General features: G+C 33.7%; 1 protein-coding gene across 1 annotated transcript; it reads right to left on the bottom strand.

Moving 5' to 3' along the window:
* Positions 1–4,262: 4,262 nt before the first annotated feature.
* Positions 4,263–13,440, bottom strand: LOC125075355 (serine/threonine-protein kinase ULK3-like). The gene is made up of 13 exons (XM_047687087.1): positions 13,273–13,440; positions 11,900–12,057; positions 11,021–11,105; positions 10,341–10,395; positions 8,948–9,035; positions 8,282–8,397; positions 7,988–8,085; positions 7,270–7,422; positions 6,768–6,925; positions 6,003–6,148; positions 5,524–5,624; positions 5,253–5,351; positions 4,263–4,470 (listed from the first exon to the last, which is right to left on the bottom strand). The coding sequence occupies exons 1-13, from the start codon at positions 13,357–13,359 to the stop codon at positions 4,411–4,413; spliced, it is 1,404 nt and encodes a 467-aa protein (XP_047543043.1). The 5' UTR covers positions 13,360–13,440; the 3' UTR covers positions 4,263–4,410.
* Between the last annotated feature and the right edge of the window lie 514 nt (positions 13,441–13,954).

The raw sequence follows: 13,954 nt of genomic DNA, 5'->3' as shown, positions 1-13,954 counted from the left end.
CAGTGTGGGCCACGTCTTCCAAGAAGACGACAAGCTCAAAGTCCAGCGAAGATCTTCTGATGTTTAGTAAAAATATAAAATAACGCCACAATTTATAAAAATAAAATGTAAAAAATGGCACGGGCAACTGTGAGCCCGTGGATGTTGTATATTAAATAAAAAAAAACCAGACAGACAGACCGAAGAAAATTAAAAAAAAAAAATGTTGTTTTGGTATATGTACTATGCATACATACATGCATATGGGCGCTCGGCCGTGCTGCCATCTAGTTTCAATGTATGTAACAAATCAAAACTATCCATGGGCGTTTGCCGTGCTGCCATCTGTTGTCAATATATGTAACAAATCGAATAAAACTTATAATCTAAAAAGCGACATCTATCAGCTAATTTGGGACTTAATAATACAGGAAATATTATTATCTACTCTTAGCAATAAAGTAAGTAAAATGAAGAATAATAAATTGTAATTTATATTTTAGAATCAATCTTAGATAATACTAAGTTATATTTCTTATTTTGGAATGTAGAATGTATCAAGCAAATCATTAACATTTGTTTTGTACCTATGGCGTTGAGTCTATGATTTCCGGACAGATTTATTATAATAAGTAAGGAATTAAATAAATTAAGATTTAATTGAAGTTTTGGTTAAGGCAATTATTAACTAATACTGTTTAAATAATTTAGAAATATAAATATGATCTATTTTTGTCATAAAATTTGTTTTAATAATTTTGAAATATAAATATGATTTCTTTTTATCAAGAAATGTGTAAATTTGATTAGTCCGGTATATTTTTAATACAGATAGTGATAAATAATTAAGCTAATTACAATATATTTCGATTTTTAATTAAGATCAAAAATAATTTTATATTATTTTTTTATTATTATAAGCCATTAATAGTTATTATGTTTGTAACAAAATAAATATGGTCTTATTGTTGATATTAAAAAAAGGATGTAATAGTTTTAGTTAGTAAAAAAGTATGTTCAGGCGGGCATTCTTAGGACAATTGTATAACTATCCACTATTGATCTTATTAAATCTGTTAATGAAAAGGTGTTTCTCTGCATTTTCCAAATGAATCCCGGGGAGAATTCTGGCGAAACGCCGACATGCATTTAGTTAAAAGCGATTATTTTAATATTACACTTCACAGACACTTCAATTTTACTGTAGTTATAGATTAGGGCAGGTCAGTCGGTTCCGCTAGTTAATAATAAAAGCACAGTCTAAAAAACCAGACAGTCGTCCAACGAAGACGTTTAGACAGGGCAATCGTGCGGGGTGTGAGTAGCGAGAGGCGAGCCCGAACTGCAAACAAAATAATGTTAGTAGTTCGACACATCATTGAGGGCTGACGCGTGTCTGTTTTTTTATTTTTTCACTTTTAATCAAAAATATAGGGTGTATTCCGTTTTATACATGCTGATTTATATTACTATATTATATCAGTATGCTGGCCAGTGATCATTACGTCATAAATCAGACGCCATATTCTACCGATGAGATGATAAAAATGACATCGATTTTTTGATATAACCACTGGCCAGTATACTGATGTAAGTACAGAATTCGAAATTGTTTTTATTGTTATATTAAGTTATAATATTGCTGACGATGTTGATTAGCAATAAAAAATAATTTTATAAATACTGTTTACTTGTGACAACCCTGGCATCCTAACGCCGTCTAGAAGTTGTCGGCATTTTCTACGAGATCAAAGGCGTCGTCCTACTTTATTATTTTTTATATTGTGATAAAAGTATCCGTTTAAAAATAAAACCACTGACTATATAGAAAAATATTTAATATGCATATACACATACAACAAGCTACGTATTGTGCACTTCAACACAGTTCAAATGGTGGCAATGGTGACCAATAAAACTATTACAACATCATAAACTCGTAATAACAATCTAAGCCAAAAAAAAAAAAACATAAGAAATAACAATTTTGGCTCTAAAATTTACGTCTTTGTCTTTACTTAATTAAAAAAAAATAACAACCTGAAGACTGACAAAAGCTTTTACGTGTTAACGACTCAAACGATCCAAAAATATTGCATAAGCTTTGTCAAGTATATTTAAGATAGAGACACAGCTTGGAAAAACATTCTCCATGAGAAACCATGAATCCTTGTTCACGTACACTTTGTTCCCCCCCTAAAACATAGTATCGTAACACACACCTCGAAATACATCGATACACTATTAAAGGACTTTTTGGGATTCTCTAAACTAAAATCTTATTTAACAAGTATTCTTTGAAATCTTGAGCAAATTATTACGTTTCTGTAGTTTGGTTGGACATCACAACAGATATAAATATAAAAATGTTACATTCGAGTCCACTGGGCTTTACTTTCAAATTTATAATATTATATTCGCTTAGATGCAACTCAATATGTTTGATGGTAACATTATTATGGAACCAAAATTAATACGTGAACACACATAAAAGCTTACATTATTAACAAAAAAAAATAATCAACAAATAAAATATTTTCCTAGAAAATATTTCAAAACTGGCAACACAATGTCTTTTAAACAGCAACACTAATTATAATTGTTGGCGGTAGAATATAAAATTAAAAAGCTACATTATTTATGTATCAATAAAACTAAAAAAGTAGAACATCTATGGCTTAAGTTCATATTTAAGCAAACAGGCAAGTACTTATCAAATTATATATAATGCTCTGTAGTTCTGCTACAACCACACCTGTGGTACAATTCTGAAGCATAGTTGCGGCAGAAGCATTACATTTCAACAACATTAACATGAGATCTCTTAAAACTATTAAATAAAATCTCCAAATATAGAAAAGGCAATAATTATTATGCAATACATTTATTTAAATCTTTTGTGAATAAATTTTAACGCCCCCCCCCCTCTCTACTCTCTCTTATTATCATTATTGTTCATTCATAGTATGAAAGCATCTTATCATACACTTATCAATTCTACTTAGACTATGTACATTTTAAATAGTCAGTGAGCCAGTGGTTTATACACCTGGCAAAAATAAGACTCCATACTTGGCAGCAAACAGTGTAAGAGATATTTAATAATACTAGTAATGTTGACCACAGACCTACCATCCACCGTTTCCAAACACTAGCCTACACCTTCTCTCTCTCTACTCTGGAAAATCTCAAGAATGGAGAGTTTTGATTGTATGATAAGTGATAACATAATCTTGGAACCCTGACTTGACCAACTATCACTAGTCATATTGATATACATATCTGTTAAGTGGGCAACCACATGGCCAAGCGCTCCACCACCTTAATATATATAACGGGGCGAGATTACTTTGATTGTTGATTTGGATAATTAATGAATAGTTGGCAATAATGTTTGATGGCTGATTTACTTATAAGAGCGGGTCACCCCGAATGGAGTTGTAAGTGTCATGGCAACGCGAGCCATTATGTTTTGACAAGCGACTCGAATGCGATGGTTGCTTGCAAACCCATTTGCTCTTAATCGAGATAAATTATTGTAATCCTTTGATATTATTATGATTCTTCCAAAATGTCGGATCAATCCCCGAACCCAACTGTTCGGCATTCTGCTCCTCCGACACATATATGTGTCGAAGCATTAAAAAGTTTTATTAGGATTTATTTATATTTTATCGTACACGCTGGCAACGTCAGTATGACGTAGAAGAACACGTGGCAGCCGAAAGGTGTCATAGTTGACGGGGATATATATATTGGAACGAAGTTCCTTATCGCGCGTTGTGACAGGGGTCGGGGGAAGACGGAAAATATTCTCACGAAAAGTTGTAACGACACTTTTTGCTATTGTAAACTGTGCGGCGTGCGCATGTTTCTCTCTCTCTCTCTCTTATAGAAAGCAAGCCAGATATTTTCATTTCTATTTCGCATTGAACAGTATGGTGTCACGACGATTATTTTTCTTGAGTGTATACAGGTTTTTTGTACATAATTAATCGAAAGGAACTTCGTTCCATCCGGGTGTCCCTTGACACCTCTCAACTTTCTTTTATTTATGTATAGCATATAAAAGCTAATAAAGGCACTCTTTGGACATTATTATTATTATTCATACATATATGGACTAGTGAAAAACATATGATACCCATTGTGACTATTCAACATTCTATTCCAATAACAGGAATAAAGGTAAACAAATCTTAATTAATATATCTCTATTTATAACAAAACAGTAATCTACTTAACTATATATATATATTTAGATCTCGACCAATGATATCGCTTCAATTCAAGGTTAAATTTAATTATATATCTTAATGACTCCTGCCATTGGAATGGAACGTACTATAAGTTTAAAATATATTAAGACATTTAATCTTCAATAAAACTTTCCCCAGCAAATCCCACAGCTGGGTCTGATTCTATTTAAATTCATGTAATCCTGCAAAGATCGTTCGTTTCATCAGGCTTTTGAGTTTTATCTTCATCAGCCTGAAATAAAGCAAATTGATTGGATGATTCAACTCTAACTTTTCTAAAATTAATAAATACTGAATCCTGATTGGTCAAAAGGGCAAGTTCAAAGTTAATATGTCTCGGTCAAGTCATTAGAAAATCATAAGAAAACCAGGTGTTACAAATCCTTACTTATATTATTTATTTGCATGATAATAATAATTAACTGTCATTATATTATATACATTATGAGTTATAAAAAGTATTTAGAAAATAAGACATGAGGTGAAACAGTTACGAGTTAGGAAATTATTAAAAATATACATTATTTTTATAAAATCGATTACACGCGTCACATAAGATTCAAGATTATCCAACGCTGTGATGTAATAGTTACGAGTTAGGAAATTTCATAAAAAAATTGTTTTTCTTTAAAAATGAAGCACAATTTTACTTGGTGGTTGGGTTTTGTCAAGTCCGCCTGGTGTGTGAGTGGGTGACTCATCAGATATTCTACCACCAAATAGCAATACAAAGTATTGTCGTGTTCAGGCATGAAGGGTGAGTGTGCCAGTGTAAATACAGGCATAAGGGACATAACACCTTAGTTCCCCAGCTTGCATGGTGCATTGCTTGGTGCATTGGCGATGTAAGGAATATTTCTCATAGCGCCAATGTCCATGGGCAGTGGTGACCGCTTACCATCTGGTGGAACACTAGCCCGTCCGCCTACCAATGACAAAACAAAGCACTATCGTCTTTGCACTTTTTGCAATGTTTATCGGATTTACGACTGAATTTCGCAAATAAATACTCACAATGGATGAATCTTTGTCGTTGAGATAAGGGACCGGCCGTCGCAGGAACCTCGACAGCGCTCCGCGAGGTTTCTCTTTCTTATTCTTAGGTTCTTCTAACTGGAAAATATAACAAAAACGCAGTCAATATCGGGTCACTGGCAACCATCAAATATTAATGTATTTAATTTGTTCTCATAAATGCATCTTGATACTTATGCCGTTCTGCCATCAAACTCACATTTTTAAGATTACTACGACTAATTTGCTTAACAATTAAATAATATCTCACCTCATCCTTTCCGTTCGTTTCTTGCACGTCTTTGGTGTCGTTTGAATGTTTATTTACAGCTGGGTCAACTATTGTTATGTCTTGTTGAACTTTTGCGTCATCTAGAACAGTACATTGAGTTAAACTATTAATAAATAAATATTGAACAACATCACATACATTACTCTGATCCCAATGTAAGTAGCTAAAGCACTTGTGTTTTAGAAAATCAGAAGTAACGACGGTACCACAAACCAGACCCAAGACAACATAGAAAACTAATGTTTTTTTTCTCTATCGTCTATTTTTGACTTTGATTTGACTTAGCTGGGGGGCCTTGAATCCACGGGGCCCTGAGCTGAAGCCCAAAAAGCCATACGGTAGATCCGGTCCTGTCTTTGGGCGGTGGTAATACCATCAGGCGGCATATTTGTTAGTTCACCAATCTATTTGAAATAAAAAAATTCCTAATTATGGCAATGATATAAAGAATAACTCACTATGTTCAAAACTGTATCCAAGCGTCTGTCCGCTGCAGGCGGGCTCCTGCGGCCGGAGCGCTGCTCGGACGCGTTCTTGTGAGTTCGTGCATTGGTTGCTTTGGCCTTTGATGAGGCGTTTGATTTCTTCAGCCCTCTCCATGTATCTAACGCAACGACGAATATTTCGGATTAGTTTACAGTACAGTGTAATTCCGCTGCAAAACAAAGGACTTTCGTCTGGTGAGCAGATCTTTTGGACTTTTTAATCAGGCTTGAGTTCTTTTTGGATACATACTTGTCGTGTAGTGGCGTCGGACCAATAGAAATAGATTGGCTCAAAAGTTGGCAATGTTTGCCGGTGTTTTTAAAAGTACGTAAAGACTTTGATCCCCAACAAACTCCAAGAGTGTCAGTTTGTTGTGCCATTGGAATAAGTGTCGTTTTGTAGTTAAAATTGTGAAATAAGGGTTTTGGTTATCATTTCGTTAGTGAGTGAATATGGACACATATTTTTCGATATCTATCCCACTCTCACTTTACGGCTCCTTGATTTCACCTGATTTCACAAACAACTAAACCTCATCGGTGCTTGTCTGAATTTTATCAAGCAATAAGCGAATTAGACACATATGTTAGTCTGAGAGAATCAAACAGCGGTTGGCAATGCACCGGTTTGTTTAGACATAGATTAAAAACAGTAAATATTACGTCACCCTATACACATGCATATTAACATTTTGATCTGAAATGATATAATCTTGCATACAAAAAAATTTTACTCACCTCGTTAATTTAGCTGCTAAAGCGCTTCTTCTATCAGCGTCAGTTTCAATTCCAACAGCCGGCACTAAGTACCTGAGACTCTCGCTGTAGGCCTCGAGGGCTTCGGTCAGGCGACCTGAACAGTCTAGTTCGATAGCGTGCTTGATCAGGATGACTGCCTACCGATAAAATAACACGTTGAAAAGAAACTAAAAATGGATTTAAGAATAACAAAAGTTACTTAAGTTTGTATGGACAGCATGAATAGTATTGTTTAAAGGGTGAGTGAGCCAGTGTAACTAAACACAACTTCACAAGGAACATGACATTTTATTTTTTAATCTTGCTGGCGCATTGGCCGTATCAGAGATGGTTAATATTTCTCAGTGTCAAAGGTAGTGGTGACCACTAACCATCAGATCACCAATATACCAGACAGCCTACCCATTTGTTTAATATTGTGAATTAGACTTAGCACAAAGTCTAAAATTTACATAGATTAGTTTATTTAAAAAATACCTACCTTATTATAATTCTCCTTCGACGGCATGTGATCTAAATCCAAATACTCGTGGCTGAAGAAATCATCATACGATATCCTCTTGTCAGGGTCGTGCTGGAGCAGACGCGTCAAGAGATCCAAGCAGCCGGCCGAGATGGAGGAATTGGAGGGAATCTAGAATGGGAGTAATTGTGATGTACCTCATAGACTCGGTCACGGCGGACTGACTTCAAAGAGACTAACCTACTGCGCGGGATATATTGTAGCAAGTGTCTGTGTGCAAACACAAACATAATCTGATGTGACTGCAATTCGACGCAAACAGAGAGTTTAGGCTTAGGAAAAACGGTTTTACGTGCTTTCCGAGGTACAAGAGTGCAGTCCATTGGTAACTTCTAATCTTCTACTTTGATTTTATAAAAATATTTTTTAAAATTAGAATGTAGGTAATAAATTAAATCTGTTATGTTAGAACTTCAAAAAATATTAAAACTTTAACATTCAGAATATTTGTATTGTAAGTAAAAGTAAACATTTCCGAATCGAGTGTTCAAATTATATTTTATAAAATGATAACTTTGTTGAATAAAATGTTTGTCATCTGAATAGCTTTTGAAGCGTTTGGAAAGTGTTCATTTAACATATGATTCTTGGCAAACATTATTTAATGTCAAATATAACAAAAGTTGTAGAAGTTACTTATTTTGAACGTAATCGTTTTCGAATAATATTCACTTACTGCGATAGGTGCTTGCCTTTGAATCTTGTCGAGTAATTCTTTAAATGTCGCTGAGGAGTACGGAGCTTTACCGAACAGACATTCGTACATGATTACACCTGAAAGGATTTCACACTTCCTTACTACTATACTGACATTTCAGTCAATAAAATTTCACATTTCTATTAAATTTCTTAACTCGTAACTTTTCATCTCATAATCAAGATTAATTAATTTAAAAAGGTTATTTATTAGTGGATCGTTTTCTCGAATTACCACTTTACACATTTGAAGATTTCCCAACCCGTAACTAACCTACACTCCAGAGGTCGACTCTCGCGTCGTAGTCCCCGAGGATCATTTCGGGCGCCATGTACAGCGGCGACCCTCGGACGCTCTTCGTACTATCCTCTGATAGATATTGAGCGAAACTTTTAACAAAATAAAATAAGTTACTTCATGTGTGTGTCGCAATGTTGCAGAATTTCACTTGATTTCAATAACACAAATTATAAGAATTAAACCTCATTAGTGCTTGTCTGAATTTACACCTTCAATCGCCCTTTAAGAATCACGTTTGTTAAAATTAACTAATAATAATTAAATTAATTACAATTTTTTTTAATTTAAAGTTCAAAAAGTTAGAAAGTGTTTTAAAACATAAACACAGATAGAATTTAAATATTATAAGTGTCCCAAAATTTATGCAAGATTCAAATTGGACGCCATTTGTCCATTAAAGAGCTGCTCACAAGAAAAAAAGAAAGCGCATCAGCGACAGTTTGGGGTTATTAGAGCTTTAAACGAAAGAACTATACGCTATTAAGCAAAAAAAATTTGCAAAACCGCACAGAATATGAAGCAATCTAGAACTCCAAGGAACAAAATAGGCAATTTATACCCAAAAACTGACAATTTTGATTACAATAAAAATCATATCTTGCGTAAATTTCGGGACATGCTTTAATATTGATGTCTCACCCAAAATCGGCGACCTTAAGCATGAATTTTCCCTCAGATCCCTTGTGCAACAACATGTTATGGGGCTTTAGATCCATGTGAACGACACCTACAAACATATACATACACATTATTGAATTAAATACGATGCTAGAAAATTAACCGAATATTTCATAATATCACAATACCATTGAAATTGACTAGACTTCAATTCCAATTTATAAAAAAATATAGTTGTAATTCTGTAAAATGATGATTCAAAAGTACTTCTAACAGCCTACTTGAATAGAGTATATTTTCATTGAATTGGCATTTTGAAAACACTTGATTGAGTTTGTAAGAAATAAAGACTACAATAAGAAATATACATTTCGATAGTTTTAAGAATAATTAATTAAATTTTAATTTATCATAGTTTCCAATTTTAATAATTTCTCAAATTTGAATACATTAACTAGTTTTAATTCCGTACTCGTAACTTTTCATCACAAACATTTTATTTAATATAATTATTATTTTTAAGTAAGGGATTTATTGAATATGAGTAAAAGTAAAGAGCCTTTAAATATCCCACTGCTGGGCAAGGCCTCCTTTTTGTTCAATGTGGCACACATGTGGCAGAATTTCAATGGAATTAGACACATGCTGGTTTCATTTTTTATGTCATGGGTAGGCGGAAAACATGCCACCTGGTGGTAAGTCAGGTGACTTACCACAATAGACATTACTGTAAGAAATGTTAATCATTCCTCATATCAACGATGCACCATCAATATTAAGATGTTATGTCGCTTGTGTCTGTAGTTACACTGACTCTCTGTTCAAACCGACACAACAATAAGCCTAGTTGCGGTAGAATGTTATTAATGGTACCTACTTTACTTTATACTTTATTGTACACCACAGAGAGAAAATAAATAAATCCAGCCTAAATAAACGAGACATACAATTTTGGTGACCTTATCGCTACAAAGCGATCTCTTCCTGGCAACCAACAGTGTAGGTTAGGTTAGTGGTGCTGTAATAATAAATATGTACCTACCAGGGCTTGCACAAAGCCCCACCAAGTTAACAATGTTATCAGGAGATGAGTTATATATACAATCTACATTTGTAATGATAAAAAAAAATGTCTAAATGATAAATAAATAAATAAATATTGGACAACATCACATACATTACTCTGATCCCAATGTAAGTAGCTAAAGCACTTGTGTTATGGAAATCAGAAGTAACGACGGTACCACAAACACCCAGACCCAAGACAACATAGAAAACTAATGAACTTTTTCTACATCGACTCGGCCGGGAATCGAACCCGGGACCTCAGAGTGGCGTACCCATGAAAATCGGTGTACACACTACTCGACCACGGAGGTCGACAAAAAATTAAATTGATATATGCAACTAGTACCTTTTTCTCTGAGGAACTTTAACGCCGATGCAAGTTGCTGCAGGAAATATAATACCTGAAACGTCATCATCAATGTCAACTATATATTCTTAAGTATCCCCCACCCAAAGACACATCTAGATTGAAGCGAATGGGGGGGGGGGGGGCTGTCTCGTAGGTTATGAATGGCAAAAAAAACTACCTCGATTAATTATTAATGTAAACAGCACATTTTTTTTAAAATAGCTACCACTTCTGGTCCCTGAGAATATACTAACTATCCGACCTGACTTCTTTCTGAATTTGTCATAATTCCGATTTTTGTGACATCGTTTGTAAAACGGATATTTGGATTCAATAAAATAATATCAATTTTGACATCCGATTCTAGGTATCGCCCTGTCTTTGTTCAACTTTACATTTTACGGTTTGTGAGAAAGAGATGAAACGATTGTTATATCGAAATCGGTTTCACATTCGCTTCATCTCTTTCTCACAAACCCTACAATGTAAAGTTAAAGAGAGACAGGACGAATGTTTCATGCGTTTAATGTAATTGTACTTTGATGATATTGACGTACCCGAACGATACTCAGTTTTTTTTTGATGTGGTAAAGTCAGTTAGCCGTCAACATCAAATCGATGACATCTGACATGTGACCTTGTCATAATAATAGTGATATGTATGTGTGTTTACTCACCCGTTTCTCAGGAACTCTTCCATATTTGTGAATGTACTTGGACAGATCACCTCCGCAGCAATATTCCATAATGATATAGATGTTTCTGAAATATGTATTAAACTAATTTTAAAAATGCGAAAGTTTTTTGCTAGCGGATATATGGGGTATGTGCTGCCGACTGATCATGTATTCTAATGCTGAACAGCAGTTCTTTCTTTGGATGTGTTCCAGTTTAACATTGAGTGTGACTACAGGCACAAGAGGCATAACAGCTTAGTTTCCAGTTTTTTCTCTTTTATCCAGAAGGCACAGGTTAGGCTCCCGGTACCAATTTTAGCAAAAAATCCAAATATTTATCTCTTAGTCAAAATTATATCTTTGTCCCATTTGTAGAAATGTTTGAACCTTCGAGTAGTTGTGCAAACCTCACCTTAGTGCCTCCGCTGGTAACCATTCCAGACAGTCATGATTTGTACAGTAAGTTAAGACTTTGTTAATAGATAACAGGAAAAAAGCGAAATAAACAACATTTGACAGCAAATTGATGATGGATATCATTGGTCGAGAGCTTGATTAATCTATGATATTCACTATGGATTTGCGAAAAAATTTTGCTTTGAACGTCGCTGAAAATGTACTCAGAATTTTGGAAGTAAAAGTAAAGTAGAAATAAGAGGTTAAGTGCTTTAGACTTAAATTATAAATAAAGATATATTAATCATAAACTCTTAGTAGTGCACAACATAGCTAAGTTATTAACAAATGGCATGAAACACATAAATCTAAGGTTTGTTTATCTTTTTTCCTACTTCCATTGGAATAGGCAATACAGGCAGTTCTGACTACTCATAAATAACCTAAACCTAATAAACCTTATAATATATAAGTTTTTCTCACTTGTCGTCCCAAGTGAAGTGTTTCATATGTACTATGTGCGGATGTGTGAGCGTCTTTAACAGCCTTATTTCTGTTATTAAATTATCTATTGCTGCTCCTGAATGCTTCACTCTCGCCTTGTCTACGCATTTTATAGCAACGATCGACCGAGCTCCAACCTGTAAATATTAATATCAAAGTTTTATTAGTTGTAAGATTTTGATAGATGTGTATCGTAAAATTGCTGTATATTTTGCACTATATGTAAAAAAATTGCAAACTATTTAAGTTGTTCTTCTATTATAAAAAATTATTATTAGTAACTTAGTTTGATTTTTACTGGATCAATTAATGTTTCCATTATTAGATGTTAGAGGAGCCGAGATGGTCCAATGGTTAGAACACATGCATCTTAACAAATGATTTCGGGTTCAAACCCATGCAAGCACCACTGAATTTACATGAGCTTAATTTGTGTTGGAAAACATCATGAGGAAACCTGCATGTGTCTAATTTAATGAAATTCTGCTACATGTGTATATGCTCCAAACTTTCTCCTCAAAGCGAGAGGAGGCTGTAGCCCAGCAGTGGCAAATTTACAGGTTGTTAATGTAAAAATGTAAATATTAGATGATAATAATTTGACTAAGTCTGCGATAACCAATCAGAAGCCTTGCCCAATGACAGCAGCTACTACGTCATGGTTGAGCCTGGCTGGTTGAATGCTCAGGCCAGAGTGCTTGCCACACTGGCCTGGGCATTTGATTGGTTTATTTTCAGACAAAATTAAATCAAATATTATTAATGAAAAAGTAACTCTGGTTGTTACTCTCTCATGGCCAAACCACTGAACTGAATTTGATGAAATTTGGTATGAAGGAAGCCTATAAAAATTAGTCTTTAATAGCCTCCCTTGAAGTTCAACTTCAACGGTACACTTCAACAGGGTACATTTTTATGCCTATCATCTGACGACAAACTCCTAAAATGCAAGTATAAAATAACTCCTTAATGCAGTATTTAATATTTGTACTTTAAATTTAAAATGTTAAAATCACTTAACTTAAAAAACTCTCAAAATCAAACAAAACTTCGTGAAATCACTTTCGCAGCTAGAGGTTTTACCAAAAATAAATGAGACTCCCAATTTAAAGTAACTACGAAACAGTCGAGGTGTTTTTTCTTTTGTTTCTGTTAAATAATTCGTTATAAAACAATAAAGATACGACAATTAAATTACTTTAAGCTTTGTGACAGAGATCTTCGTTAAGAGATTAGTTACCTTCGTACATGTTTTTCATTTTAAGTGTATAACATACATGTTATGTAGTACATACATAAATAAATACAACATTTCAATAAGATAACAATGTAAATATATAAAGATTGTTCACCTTCGTATATGCTTTGTATACTGTTGAATAACTCCCTGAACCTAACTTTTCAGTCACAACATACCCTTCGATCTTCGGGAAAGACATTTTAGTCTATTTCATGTTTCATTAATAATATTTCAAATTAATAAATCACGATTTACACTGATTATTTTCTGTCAACAAACGATAAATTTTGATTCAATCTTTGACTGATGAATTGACATTAAGCAATTGACAGTTTATTCATTTTTGAAGTGTTATAAATATTTTATATTATTAATATAAATAAGTTCAATAAGTTCGGTTTTTATAAGAAAACAATGACAATTTAATAAAAAAATAATAAAGGCATCTCAATCATTATTCACTAATAATTATTAGCATGTTAGTTCTTTAGCTAGTTCATAGATGGCGCTTTGTTCCACAAAGAAGGCAGAGAGAGAAATATACAGTTAGGAGAGAGAGAGAGTATGACAGTTTGCTGAAAAATTAGATACCTACTTATATTCATTTTGAGTGTAAGTGTTAATAGATAGATTGATTCAAGAGGAAGGTTTATATGTATAATACATGCACGATATAGTAGAGAAATACTGGTAATTTTAGAGGTTTCTAAAGTGATGTCGTAAATAAACACATTTTATTGCGCTCACATTGCTAAAGCTAGCTGAACCTTACGAGATATATCAAAATAATGTAC

Source organism: Vanessa atalanta, chromosome 30 (assembly GCF_905147765.1).
Source record: "Vanessa atalanta chromosome 30, ilVanAtal1.2, whole genome shotgun sequence".
Lineage (NCBI taxonomy): Eukaryota > Metazoa > Arthropoda > Insecta > Lepidoptera > Nymphalidae > Vanessa > Vanessa atalanta.
Note: the sequence above shows the minus strand (reverse complement) of the source record. Positions and strands in the feature narration are given on the sequence as shown.

Coding starts and splice junctions, on each gene's coding strand:
- LOC125075355 (XM_047687087.1), bottom strand. CDS start 13,359: ATGTCTTTCCCGAAGATCGAAGGGTATGTTGTGACTGAAAAGTTAGGT. Junction 10,396..11,020: donor GAAGAGTTCCTGAGAAACGG/GTGAGTAAACAC, acceptor ATGACGTTTCAG/GTATTATATTTCCTGCAGCA. Junction 9,036..10,340: donor AAAGTTCCTCAGAGAAAAAG/GTACTAGTTGCA, acceptor ATATGTTTGTAG/GTGTCGTTCACATGGATCTA.